The sequence below is a fragment of the Meles meles genome, chromosome 2 (assembly GCF_922984935.1).
Source record: "Meles meles chromosome 2, mMelMel3.1 paternal haplotype, whole genome shotgun sequence".
Classification (NCBI taxonomy): Eukaryota; Metazoa; Chordata; class Mammalia; order Carnivora; family Mustelidae; genus Meles; species Meles meles.
In genome coordinates, this window is record NC_060067.1 from 29,624,454 (window position 1) to 29,639,019 (window position 14,566).

At 36.2% G+C, this 14,566-nt stretch overlaps 1 protein-coding gene across 1 annotated transcript in view; it reads left to right on the forward strand.

The window, feature by feature from the left end:
* The window catches only part of GABRA4 (gamma-aminobutyric acid type A receptor subunit alpha4), a 71,844-nt gene extending 57,908 nt beyond the window's left edge, over positions 1-13,936 (forward strand). Inside the window, exon 9 of the mRNA XM_045986060.1 lies at positions 10,144-13,936. Coding sequence (XP_045842016.1) covers positions 10,144-10,662 — 519 coding nt within the window. The 3' untranslated portion in view covers positions 10,663-13,936. The remainder of the gene's footprint in view (positions 1-10,143) is intronic.
* Positions 13,937-14,566: the final 630 nt, after the last annotated feature.

Below are 14,566 nucleotides of genomic sequence, written 5' to 3' on the forward strand. Positions count from 1 at the left end.
TTATCTGTTTTGTGTGTGTTGAGTTTGAGAAGTTCTTTATAGATCCTGGATATCAACCTTTTGTCTGTACTGTCATTTGCAAATATCTTCTCCCATTCCGTGGGTTGCCTCTTTGTTTTGTTGACTGTTTCCTTTGCTGTGCAGAAGCTTTTGATCTTGATGAAGTCCCAAAAGTTCATTTTTGCTTTTGTTTCCTTGGCCTTTGGAGACATATCTTGAAAGAAGTTGCTGTGGCTGATATCGAAGAGGTTACTGCCTATGTTCTCCTCTAGGATTCTGATAGATTCCTGTCTCACATTGAGGTCTTTTATTCATTTTGAGTTTATCTTTGTGTACGGTGTAAGAGAATGGTCGAGTTTCATTCTTCTACATATTGCTGTCCAGTTTTCCCAGCACCATTTATTGAAGAGACTGTCTTTTTTCCATTGAATATTTTTTCCTGTTTTGTCGAAGATTATTTGACCATAGAGTTGCGGGTCCATATCTGAGCTCTCCACTCTGTTTCTTTACCTTCTTTGACATTCGTTGCCTTCTACTATTTCCAAGTGGAGTGCTTTCACTGCCCCATTTCCTGCATCCAACTTAAGTGTGAAAAAAGTCCTTTTGACTTCTGTAATTGAAATAAGATAAAAGAGAGTGATACTATAGTGCTAGAACAATATATCTACAGATACAATTCTTTTTAATATTCCATTATATTTAGAAAGTGGACCAGCCAAACTAGGTTGCCAAAGTTCTCATTCTGAGCCAATGTTCTACGTCTGTCTTTTTGTGGCATAATGTGCTGTGTGTGAATGTCCTCCTCGAGATTCGATTACATCATTTCCTCCAGTCTTTGCTCTTTCCCTGATGACTAGTTTCTAGACTTAACTACTAGTTTGAAAGTTCCTGAAAGAGGCCAGTGATCTGATATAATACAGGAGATTCCTTTTTTATATACCCACATCATTTTTGGACATTGAAATACTCGTGGCTGTAGTTTTTCCTACATGGAGCATGACATGGTTGTGGCAGCTAATTAGTTAAAAGCATGTTAGCAGAGTGACAGTTGCAGAAGAACCACTCAGCAAAAGTTAACTCAGTAAAAGTTTAAACAAAAATTAAAACCATTGTTTTTCCCTAGAAGAAATTTTTATGTTTCTCTTATATCACAAGTTATAGGATTTACTATAGTGCTAATTCTCCCATTACTGTGTTCAATATGCATTTTAATTTTGTATTTCCTCATATTTATTTCTCATTTCAGCCAGAAACATGCTTTTCATGGCTGGCTTCCTTTTATGCCACAGACTGTCCCTCGCTTCAGTGTTCCTCCACCTTTCTGATTATTAGAAATGAAGGCCATATTTTTATAGAAATCCAGAAAATATCTTCTAAAGGGCTCCTGGGTGGCTCAGTGGGTTAAGCCTCTGCCTTCGGCTTGGGTCATGATCTCAGGGTCTTGGGATCGAGCCCTGCATCGGGCTCTCTGCTCGGCAAGGAGTCTGCTTTCCCCTCTCTCTCTCTGCCTGCCTCTCTGCCTACTTGTGATCTCTCTCTATATATCATATAAATAAAATCTTAAAAAAATAAATAATAGTCTATTTACCATAGTGGGATTTATTTTTGAGTGATATACCTCTTTCTTTTGGGGACAGAATCTCATTATCTGCCTTTTGCTGGGTTATTTCTATATAATGCTGGTTTGATGCCTACTGTGTGCTAGACAATATAAGTACCTTACATGCATTATTTTATTGATTCATTATGAGGAAAGTACCATTATTATTCCTAATTTGGCAAGGATTTTGAGGTTTCAAGAGGTTCAAGAACTTGCTAGATATCTCATAGCTGGTAAAAGACAAATTGAATACTTGTGTCCCAGTCCCTCTGATTTGGAGGCATGTAATCCTAATTATTTAGCCAGTGTTTCCCAATTTCTGATCTCTGATAATTGGCAATAATATAAACAATAAGTAAGGCTTCCTACAAATAGGCCTGAAGCAGTTTTTAACTAGTTCCCAGGTTATTTTTATTTATTATTTATTTATTTAATTTTTGTTAAGATTTATTGATTTATTTGAGAGAGAACTAGAGAGCATGTGCACGTGTGAGCAGGGGACCCGGAGAGGGAGAGGAAGAGAATATCAAGCAGACTCCCTGCTAAGCACAGAGCCCATCACAGGACTCAGTCTCAGGAACCTGAGATCATGACCTGAGCCGAAACCAAGAGTCAGATTCTTAACCAACTGAGCTACCTAGGCACCCCCTCACCACGCCAGGTCATTCTTATAAACACTTAGAATGACTATAATGCTGCTTTTCATTAGTAAGCAAGAAGAGATTCATCCAGGTTAGTGTTTGCATTTGGTTAAAATGAGTGGAGTGTCCTTTGCCCTCTACTCTCTCCTGGGTTACCTTGGGAGCATTGGCGAATGCAACTCCTGGAACAACTGCAGGTAACATTCTGGTCAAGTCCACTTGATGATACTGAGAGCTTCTGCTCTGACTAGTGAAAGCTCCGGCAAAGAGAGTTCCTCTGCTAGAGCAGTAGATTTAATATACAAAGCACCGGCAAATAAAAAGAAGCACGAGGAATCACTATGAAACAAAATTAACCACCACATTGCATGTCTTCAAGAAATCCCAATATTTTAAACTTTCAGCTTCTAAACCTGTGAAGACAAAATGAATAAATTCTGTAAGACCTTGTTCTGTGGTAATTTCAAATTGAAGACATAAATTTTTTTATCCCAGTGCCTGATATTGAAAGTAGTATTTTCATAGCTTATGGAAATACAAACATCGAATTAAATGCTAACATTGGGAGAAAATGAAATACAATAAATAGAGAACTGAGCATTTTCATTTCTACATTTTGTTGTTCAATGTGTGATTGAGTCCCCTGGTAACTATTTATGAAATATTTAGCATATTTATTTGGAGGGGATGTTTTTCATTTCTATGTGGTAGCATTTTCTAAAAACACTACTGATAGTTCTCAGTAAATCATTACCTTGGAGTTTAGTTTCAGCTGCTCTACCTTACTTGTTTATTTCCTTATTAAATAAGATGCGTCTGAAGTCCTGTCAGAATGGCCTGGAATAAATGTCTTTACATTATTGGATTTTTTTAATATGTGACTCACTGATATTCTAGAAGATAAACCTGTTCATTATTAGCCTTGTTTGTTTTTAATTTGGAAGGGTTAAATTACATTTTATTCAACTTCATTAGCTTCTCAAGCAAGCAATATGAATGTAGCATATATTCTGCAAAGCTCGTCTTAGTCACTTTATCTCAGTGCTGCTAGAGTAATAAGTGGAGATGAATATTCTTTTTGCAGTTAATAACACTTCTTTGGAAATTGTGTCAGATCACAGTCATGATTGACGAATTGCTTGGATGTGCTCCTGTTTGCCCGTTGCTGCTTTAATTTGTTGGGAATGTTTGAGTCGGCCTCCTCGCCTCTCTATCCCACCAGTTTTCTTGCTTTGGGCTATTGTGACTAATGACAAAATGATTTCAAACTAAGTCATTTTTCAGAATTCAAATGAAGCTTAGGTGCTTTCCTTGTTTGTAATCACTGAGTGTCTGCTGAATACTGATGTTGCCACTCAAATCTCAACATTGCCTCACTCTGACACAAAATTCCAAATTTCCAAAATTCAGGGGCTGCATGAATAGTATTCCTAGTCAATTTTGCACAAGCTAAGTCAGCAGATTTTTCAATCCATTTGTGGTTTGTCACCATGGAAAATGACAACTGCTTTTTACATAGCAGTCCTTGGACATCAGTACAAATAACTTGAGTATCATTTGGCTGCTTCACAGTAAGTAAAGTTTTAAGCCCCAAATTAGTCTAATTCTGCTTTCCTTTGTGTGGGGGCTGATATAGAGAGCACTGAGACTCCTAAATCATTCTTAGACTTGGGATTGCATCAAGATAACATACACCATGGGCACTACCTGTAATATTCTAGAACTCTGCCCCATCAACAAAAGATTGGTAATCTGGAGGCCAGATGGAACATTTTTGACACTTTCTTTTCATTTTTTTTATTTGAAAAGAATCTTGATTCCAAAATATATCCATTTCAATGAAATATATTAAAAAATGAAGTAGGTACCTGTTGTGTGCATTCTCCTACAGTGATTAATAAGATAGTCTTTATACTCTAGAAGCTTGCTAATAGTTTTAACCAAGAATAAAAAGATTTGATCTTTGCTTTGGAGTGATAATCCTAGTGGCACGCTTCATACCATTCCCTCCATTTTCATAAAGTCTCTTGCTTCTTTGACTCTTTTTTTTCCAATCACCTTGGATGGATCCTACCTCTTTGGCTTGGGATCACTTTCTTTCTCCAGGTGTATTATTCAAGTCTATATTTAATTTCTCTGCTATTTATAGCTTGTCTAATAGTAGATGTTGTGAGAATGTAATAGTATATCCAGTTGAATATAATTTTCAAACTATCAAAAAGTAAATTCATATAAATATAAAATGGACATCAGTCAAAGTATTATCCAACTCATTAATTAATGAGGGAAACACATAAATGGTAAAACTGGTTCAAAATCTTTTTAATGATTATAAATAGCCATTTAAAGAAATGGAGTACTACAGTAAATACAAGGTTAGATATAGAAGTGATTACTATCCTACGGGGCAACAAAACCATAACATAATCTTTGGTGGTCTTTTCTGCTGGACAGGAATCTACAAGTTAACACATAACTTCACAGTGTTTGCACTCAAATCCAATATTAGGTAGCAGAATCAAATTCAAGTAAGTTCCTCTACAAGCTTAATGATCCTTGGGTGGACTTGTTAAACAATGCTCCGCTGTGACATTAAAAGGACATGCTGTACTCTTTTCTGATTTCCAAGTCTTTAGTCAGTTTCTAACAATGTACCTGACTGTTACAAATACTTAACTGTCTCAACTAGATAGGTGTTGTTTGTTAAGTTCTTTTATGTCTTCTCCACATTTGTCTATCAAGAGGCTGTAAAACATGGCAAAGCATTCCGTAAGTAACTCGCTGTATGATTTCAAACCAGTCATAACCTCTCTGTTCTTACTTTCTTCTACACCTAAAATGAGGAACGGGAATTTTAGAATTTCTCTCTGCTTTAAAATACTGTTATTCTTTCAGAATGGGATTATAAAGGGCAAACTATCTTGGTCCTTTAGCTAGTATGTGGCATTAGGCAATAGGGCCCCCTAATGGTCTTTGATGAATTCTGGGCGGGTCAGCCTTCTGCTTATCCCGGAATGTTTGAGAACTTCTGCTCACAAGACGTTTGGCAACACCTTCTGAAGACCCTTGATTTAATTGGACTTCGACAGTCCAATGTTATCTACTGTCACAGTCATACTACATAACAAACAAGTACAAAGTTTCAGTGGCACACAATAAACACTTACTTCTGCTTTCAAGTCTATGGGTTAATTGGGAATTTCTGTGATCTTGATTAAGCTTGGTTGGGCAGTTCATCCTCTCTTAGCTGGGACAAATTCATGTGTCTAGTGAGCAGCTAGCTGTTGGGTGACCTAGCAGAGCCTCACTGGGGTGACTGGCTCTGCTCCAAAAGATCTTTTTACCAGTTTAGTCCAACCTTATTCTAGTGGTGTTGATGGCAGTGTTTTGAAGGAGAGTAGAAGCGAGGAAGAACTCTTACGGCCAAGACAAAAATGACATACCCATCACTTTCACCACATACTGTTGGCGGGAGGAAGTTACAAGGAAGCCTGTGGGGGAAATAAACTCCATCTCTTGATGGGGGAGGAGTGGAACATTCATATCACAAGGCGGCATGAATATGGAGAAGGAGGAAAATTTGTTGCAATTTTTGTATTTAATCAATGATATAGTACATGATTCACAGTTGGGATTTCAGGAAGTTGTGGAAAGTTGCGGACCTAGAGGGAAAGAAGACAGACTTCTGTAAATATTCTTGTGCTTTCCTCTGGAGCCCACCTAAGTCACTTAGAGTTAATTTTCATCCTTTCATGTCTTATTTTTAAAATTCGTTCAGCAGGACTAGAGCTGTGTTTAGGGCTAATTATCTCATATTACTGAAGCAAGGTCATTCTTAGTACTCTACCAAACATTACACGAATGGTGAGATTTTATAGTCTGGTTGGTGCAAGCATGCATTATTCCTGGTGCTCCAGGTACTGTTTCTTTGAATCCTTTTGTGGGGTTCTTTTTGCAGCCTTGGGTAATACTTCCTAGTCATAAACTGATCTGTGCTTTGCAGAATAGTCAATCAATGGGGATTCTTTCAGAGTTTTAGAGTTCTCTCTCACTTTTTTTTTTTTAGCATATACTTCTCTGTTATTTTTTCCTATGAATTCTAGCTACCTTGACTTCCCCAGATTCTCAGCTCATGTCCTCAATTCAGGGAATCTGGCATATTTCTCCTGGATTCTCCTTTCCTGTTCTGCAGCGTGCAACCGCTTTCAACTTTGTTTCTTCTCTCCCAAGGATTATGGTTCTATGTTGTCAAATGCTCAGTGTCATCAAAAAACAATTGCTTCACATATTTTGTCCAGCTTTTATTTTTCCTGTCATTTCATACAGGAGAATAATTCAATCCCTTTTACTCCAGGTCATAAGTGGAAGTCTTTGATGCTTAGAATTTAGTTTTAAGAAAAATATGGGTTTCTGAAGAATACAGGCAAAGTAAATTCCTGTGGAAGAAAGCGGTGTGCAAATTTCAGATTATATTTGAAAACGTGTTTCTTTCCTGCTTGTTTAATTGGTCTGCCATTCCTCTCTTCCCTTCTCTTAATATATTCAGCACTTTGCTACAGTTTGACCTTCACTATATTTTATATTTTGTTGTATTTTTGGCTGCATCATGTGTGTGGGTATGCATCTTGTCAATGATAGTGTAAGCTCTCTAAATGTGGATATATCATATTCTTTATATTAATCGCTGTCTATATGACATTTCAAAATTAATGTTAACTGATTAACTATTATTCCATTCTGTAAAAAGAGACTCAAAATCTGAGGATTAACTGACATTTACAATTGTGTTTCGTAGAGGAAAAATTCAGGGTAAATAATGGTACCTTTAGATTTTATGTTGGTGTCAATTTTGTTTTCAATTGTCTCCACCAGTATTCAGTGCCATATGTTAGACTATAATTTCTCATGAGTTCAGCTGAGCCTGCTTAGAAGACTACTCCAGACTGACATGAAGAATACTTTCTAAACCTCCCAGATCTTATTTTGGCTCTATATTTTGTGAGGCTTTTATTCTTTCTCTACTTAACAAATTTGAAGTCATAATCTACAAATACATTAGACATGGATTAAATACTTTCAGCCTACTTGATGTGCTTGGTTTTGAAAAAGGATTGTATTTGTAGAATAAACATGTCTCTGTAAAATGAACCGTCAGTTCATTGCATATGATTTTTATCTGTGATATTCCTGTAGGCTGGCTCCTTCTAATCACCCACTTCTGAGTTGGTCTTCATCCTCTCCTTCCTCACTTCCTCATTTACCTTCTGTTTCATAGAATGGTACGGGGAGAGGGTATAGAAGGCAATTGCAATATACCCTTAATGTAGCTTAAAATAAACATGATTAGGAAGAAATTTTTTCCAAATAATCATGGTATGTTCTAAAGACAGACGTGACTAGTTTGGGAATCATTTGAGCATTGTTTTCCTTCATTAGCATAGGCAATCTGTAGTTGGCTATACAGTTACTTATCGTGCCTGTCAGAATATAGGAGAATCAATTTTAATCTTTATCATGCAGCTGTATTCAAGTATTGTCTTGTCCTACACATAAAATAATTTGATGGGGGGGGGCGCCTGGGTAGCTCAGTCGGTTAAGCGTCTGCCTTCGGCTCAGGTCATTATCCCAGGGTCCTGGGATTGAGACCCACATCTGGCTCCTTGCTCAGTGGGGAGCCTGCTTCTCCCTCACCCTGCCTGCCTGCCATCCCCTGCTTGTGCTCTGTCTCTCACTATCTCTCTCTGTGTGTTAAATAAATAAATAAATAATCTTACAAAAATAACTTTATGGATAATAGAGAGTTCCATTTTTTTTTTTTTTTTTTTTTTGGGTGGGAGGTTGGGGGAACAGGTGGTGGGTAATGGAGAAGGCACGTTTTGCATGGAGCACTGGGTGTTGTGCAAAAAGAATGAATACTGTTACGCTGAAAAAATAATAAAATGAGAAAAAAAAAAAAAAGATTATCAGAAAGAAATTAGGTCAGAAATGAAATAAAAACGAAGGGCAAAGAAATACCATTTTGATGTAAATAAAAGCATTTCTCCTGCTTAGTGAAAAAAAAAAAAAAAAAGAGAGTTCCATTTTGATTTAAACATCCTTTCTTGGTAAACAGTTTGAATTCAGATATTTGCACAATGGTATGATGATGCTGTTTATACGTCTAATATAATATAATATAATTTAAAATTAATGCTCCTTTGTATTTTTGTTATTGTGGTGACAATGTAAAGTGCATTAGGATCTCCAGATTTTATAATAATTTGTATGATTGCTTATGTAAGATCATGAAAGTAAATTTCAGGGTTTTGGAAATTTAAGCTTTTTTTAAAAAAATTTTTTAAATGTATGTATTTATACTCTAAACTCACTGCCTTAGAAAATCCTAGAAAGTACAATACACAGTACATAATTTATTTATTTTTTTTAAAGATTTTATTTATTCATTTGACAGAAAGAGACCACAAGTAGGCAGAGAGGCAGGTAGAGAGAGAGAGAGGGAAGGAGGCTCCCTGCTGAGCAGAGAGCCCCATGCGGGGCTTGATTCCAGAACCCTGGGATCATGATCTGAGCTGAAGGCAGAGGCTTTAACCCATTGAGCCACCCAGGCGCCCCCCACAGTACACAATTTATTAGCTGTTAAAGCAATGATGTCATCACATGTCACTGTAGCCTTCGGGAAACTACTGTTCACTCATGAGAGTAAAAGTGAAAAAGACAAAAACATCTTCATATTATGAATAGCTTTAACCTTGTGGACCCTATAAAAGAACCTCTGGAATCTCTCTTCCCCAGAGATCCTCTGGCCATAATTTGAGAACTACTGCACAAGTCAGTTAATGGTGTTATGAAAATTGGCTCTGTCCACAGGAGGTGAAAATCAGAAGCTTATTTTACACCATACAAAAATAAATAAATGTCAAATGTCAAAGGAATTAAAAGTGGGGAGGTGTGGGCCCTGGGTGGCTGAGTCAGTTAAGTGTCTGCCTTCAGCCCAGGTCATGATCCCTGGGTCCTGGGATCAAGTCTCACATCAAGCCTCCTGCTCAGCAGGGAGTCTGCTTCTCCCTCTGCCTCTGCTCCTTCCCATGCTCATTCATTTTCTCTCTCTCTCTCTCTGTCAAATCAATAAATAAAATCTTTTTAAAAATGAACCAAAGGTCTAAATGTGAATAAGTATAACCTCATTATCTCAGTGTAGATAGCCTGGCGATACCAAGGGGTGATGGAGCGACAGCGAGAAACCAGAATTTGCATACACTCATGGTGGAAAGTTTAAGTAGTTTTCCTGCTTATTTCAAACATTTATTTAACATATGTAATGTTGAATAAATTTCAAGGGTGTAAATATTCTACAACCCCACAATTCTACTTCAATATATGTGTCCCAGAGCCTTTAGAGTTTCCTTTTTTTAAGGAATGTCTTGTACATATGGTTGGTTATTAGTGTTATTCTGAGCACAGAGTAAGTACAGTTTTTCCTGTTTATTAAACATACATATATAAAACTCACTGAAGGGTATACAACCTATCACAGAATATCATTTACAATAAAACTGAACAGGGAAGTTGTACAGCTATCATCATGAACTCCTAAACTAAAATCAAGCCTAAGTCTAGTTTACAGTTCTAAAAGCCAAATCTTTCTATGGACTTAAATTCTGATTACTTCTAAGAGTGGACAATATTTTGAAATAGAAGATTTTTGATTCAGAGTTTCAAATACATTCATATTCTTATTTAGTTAGGCATTTTTAAACTTTTACATCAAGCTGAGTGGCTATAGCATAGTAATAACAGTTTCTTTTATAGAAACAACTGATTTTAATTATTTGGTCCCTTTACATTTTGTATAAATCTACCTAAAATGACATAATCAATGTAATTTTTAATATACCTTTTCAGAACACAAATGCCAATCTGAACATGAGAAAAAGAACAAATGCCTCGGTTCACTCTGAATCTGACATTGGCCACAGAACTGAGGTGGGAAACCATTCGAGCAAATCCTCCTCAGTTACTCAAGGATCTTCTGAAGCCACATCGCAGTCTTACTTAGCTTCCAGTCCAAACCCATTCAGCCATGCAAATGCAGCTGAAACGATTTCTGCGGCAAGAGCACCTCGATCTGCTCCTCCATCTACTCCTGGCAGAACTGGGTATGTGTCCCAACAGGCTTCCACCCACCGTGTGTTTGGATCAAGACTGGAGCGAATTAAGACCACCGTTAATACCACAGGGGCTCCTGGGAAGTTGTCAGCCACCACTCCTCCCCCTGCGCCACCACCGCCTGGATCTGGCACAAGCAAAATAGACAAATATGCCCGCATTCTCTTTCCAGTAACATTTGGGGCATTTAACATGGTCTACTGGGTTGTTTATTTATCTAAGGACACTATGGAGAAATCAGAAAGTCTAATGTAATTTTGTTGCTAGAATAGTTTCCTAAAAGATGATGAACTTAATGCAGAATGCCTTTTTAAATGTTTTTAAAGATAAACCATTGTTCTTTATTAAAATAAAAAGTCTATGTAATTTTTACATTTAAAAAATTCAAGCCAGTTATTGGGAGAGTTAATTCATTCCTCAGTGAAGAGAGAGTGAGCCATCTTTCGTTGCAGAAAAATGATTTGAATAGAATCAATTCAGCATTCAAATTACATGAATTGCAGACCATCTTGGAAATTTGGGACAAAAGAAATAGGGCTATTAGAGATACATGGCACATACTTATGCACTGAAATTTGAAAACAGACTATGACATCTTTTCATATACACTATGAATATCAATCAACCACCCTAAATTTCCCAGTGGCACTGCCCTTAATCAGAATTGTTTATTGGTTATCATATGAGGTGACCTTTGGAGATCCTGCTAGTACCTGCAAGAAAAGGACTTTCCTTGTTAAATGAAACATTTTGAAAAGGAAATGGAACAAAGCAAATACTGACCAATGAGTGAAACTTCTGCTGCATCTAAAACAAAAACAGAGACCAGGGAAGATATGTTCCCTGTCTTACGTTGGCCAAACAGGACTTAACCCTTGACTTGAAAATCTGTGCTTTGAGCCAAAGTTTAACTCATTGTATGAATTCTTTTTTACAGTAGTTCATTCAGTTATGTATTCTTTAACATATAGTTATTCAGAGCCTACTGTGTTCCAGGCACTATGCTAGACACTGTCTCTCTAGGAAAGCTCTTTCACCTTTACTACAATATTACTTGAATAGTAGAACAGTCAGTGCATGCTCACAAACCATAAATTAGCAGAAGATCTTGCATTCTTTAATGGAAGAAATTTATTTAAAGTCTGAGAGCAAATTGAAAATATTTGCTTCTCCTATATTATAGAGGATAACAATTAGCTTCACTAATTGACTTCAAAATATAATGAAAATGTGTGCAGGTTGTTCTCTAAATGAGAAGCAATGTGTACCTAAGAATAGAAATCTGGGCACTATAAGATCATATAAATTATTTGTCTCAAATTTGATCAGAATAGTAGGATAGAATTTGATCAGAACCATAGACTCATCAGAATTAGGAACTCAACACAAGGCCTTTTAGATGCTTTTCCCAACATAGATCTATATGGCTGGTGAAATGCTAATCGTCAGGATAGTTTTTGTGTTGGTAGTTTTGTATTTCTACTTCTCTGGAAGTTTAGTGTTTTGGGAAAGGGCAGTTTTTGTATGGTTTCATAACAAAGGTGAGTATTTTAAAACTAAAAGAGCAGCAAAGGCATGGAGTAAAGAAGAAAAATCATAGCCAAGGGGTAGGATTCTGCTGACTCTGGTAAGCAATTTATCAGGATTTTCATGTACTAACTTTTCTTTTTAATTATGTAGGCTTAACAACTTAATTGAATTTCTTGCAGCTGTCTTATGACACTAAATCTACGTCTAGTTTTTTGTTGTGTTGCTTTCAGATTTTTCTTCTATATTTCTTTCTTCCTGATCAGGGTTGTGTGAATGAATGTGTTCTGGATGCTTGGGGGAATGCTTTGATAAAAATGGCTACCTTCCTAACAAAATCTCTTATTTTTTAGAAAAGAAATCATATTAAGTATTTGCCATTGGTTTTTAAGTTGTTGCACTGCCTTGGAATGGTTGTATATGAGAACTGTAAATTGTGAAAATGCCAAATATTAATTATGAGTCATATCTGAGAATTCCTCTTTGGTTATCACTCTAAGTACATCCTAGAATCACTAACAATTTTAAGGCTGAAAGACACTTTAAAAATCATCCAATACAAGTCCTCACTTATAAATTGATGCCAGTAATATGAGGCCAAATAAAATTTGTATATGTGTATATATTTAATAAAGAGTACTTGTACAAAAGCTTATCATAAGTGATTTTATGAATGTGAATAGATTTCTAGCCTTGAGGACAATGCTTGAAATTATTGTTGGAAGCTATGATTGTTTATTATTCCAAGAAATGACCTTATTTCTTTAGTGAGAAATATACTCCTTGTTTATCCATTGGTCTATTCTTAAGAAATATCTTATGGCTTCCTTTTTTTTTTTTTAAAGAAATTCTTCTCCTGTAAATATCACAGATTTTAAAGGGGTAAAAATTAATGATGTTAGAATTGCAGCCCAGGGATCAGCTGAACCTCTGTATTTCTTCTTCGTATATGAAGAAGATTTTAAAATAAATCAGGTAGCCAAATAAAGAGAAAGGGCAAAATTAACTAAGGATTCTTAATTGTTAATGTGAAGAGTAAATTGACCAGAAAGTCTAATCATTAGTATAAAAAGGAATTATTTCCCTTGCACATGATGTTTATAATAGTAATAATAATAATGCATAGTTTATTTTCTCTAACTGAATTTCATTAAATCGATTCATGGCTACATTTTTTTTTTTTATTTTGGTCATCATTCCTATCTTCCCAATAACTCAGAGCTATGTTAAACAAAACACTTCTGTGAAGAACCAGTCACTTTTTACAATAGAAAATCTTACAGGAGTCATTAGGAGAGCTCAAAGCCTTGACACCTTGTGAAGAAGTCTGGCTGAGAATGGTAACTCTGTATATCTTACCTTTTAAAGATGAAATTCGGAACTGTCTTACTCAGTACCAGTATCTATATCCTAGCTTTCCACTCCAAGTTGGACCTTATACGTAATTACTTCCAGTTTACTCCAGGCATGACTCGGTATAATAGCATACTTAAATGGTTAATCTGCAGTTAAACATGACTTGTATTTGTTCATATACAGAGTATTTGGATAATGTATGTTTAAATCAGACCCCGCAAATCTTGAATTAGAGTTGGCAGAAAGTAGAGCCACTCTCTTACCTACTGGATGGAAATGAATCACAGAGACACTGGTGACAAAGACAAAATCAAGGAACTGGAATTAACTTTGAAAGGTCATTTTTCAGTCACTTCACCTTAACAGTGACCATGTTGCAAGGAATAAGTAAAAAAAAATTGTTTGTGGTTTATTTTACCCATGAACTGGTCAGTTCTGCCTGACCTAGAAAAAAATCCCCACTCTGTTTTCCAATTGTCCCCTCTTCTAGATTTATGAATAACCTGCAGTGAAAAACACCAAGTGAAGACATGGATGACCTCATTTCATGTTCTGACTCTATTTTGATTTTAAAGGAGTCACTTAGGGGCACCTGGGTGGCTCAGTCTTTAAGCATCTGCTTTCAGCTCAGGTTTGAACCCAGGGTCCTGGAATCAAATCCCACACAGGGCTCCATGCTCAGTGGGAAGCCTGCTTCTCCCTCTCTCAGACCCCTGCTTGTATTCCCTCTCTCACTGTCTCTCTTTCTGTCAAATAAACAAATAAAATCTTTAAAAATGTAATAAAGGAGTTGCTTAACCTTGCTAGGCTTGATTCTTTATTTATAAGAGGATGGGAGGATTAATTATTATCTAAGCTTTCTTTTAATTTTAATATGTTCTGATTCTCATAGTAGACTAAATACAAGCATTTCTTAGAATAGATACACTCAAAACTTTGTGCCCCAAATAGATGTTTCTGGGGAAAAAAATCCTGATTTTAGTTTTACTGCCTAATTACTTATAAGCTCATGACTTGGCTCAAGCTAAGGTTCCCTAACCTCAAGAAAACAAAACCAGCTTAAAAATAACCCACGACCCCCGGACCAACTAAGAAAACAAAACCAAAACAAACAAACAAACAAATAAACAAAACATCCATCTCCATTTAGATTAGATGTTTTCTTCCCTGTGGAAGATTTTACTTTTTAAAGAATTTGGGTTTCTCTTTTCTGGGTATTTATTCATCCTTACTAATTGGACTCCTACTCCATATTATGTATTGTGCTCATTTTTAG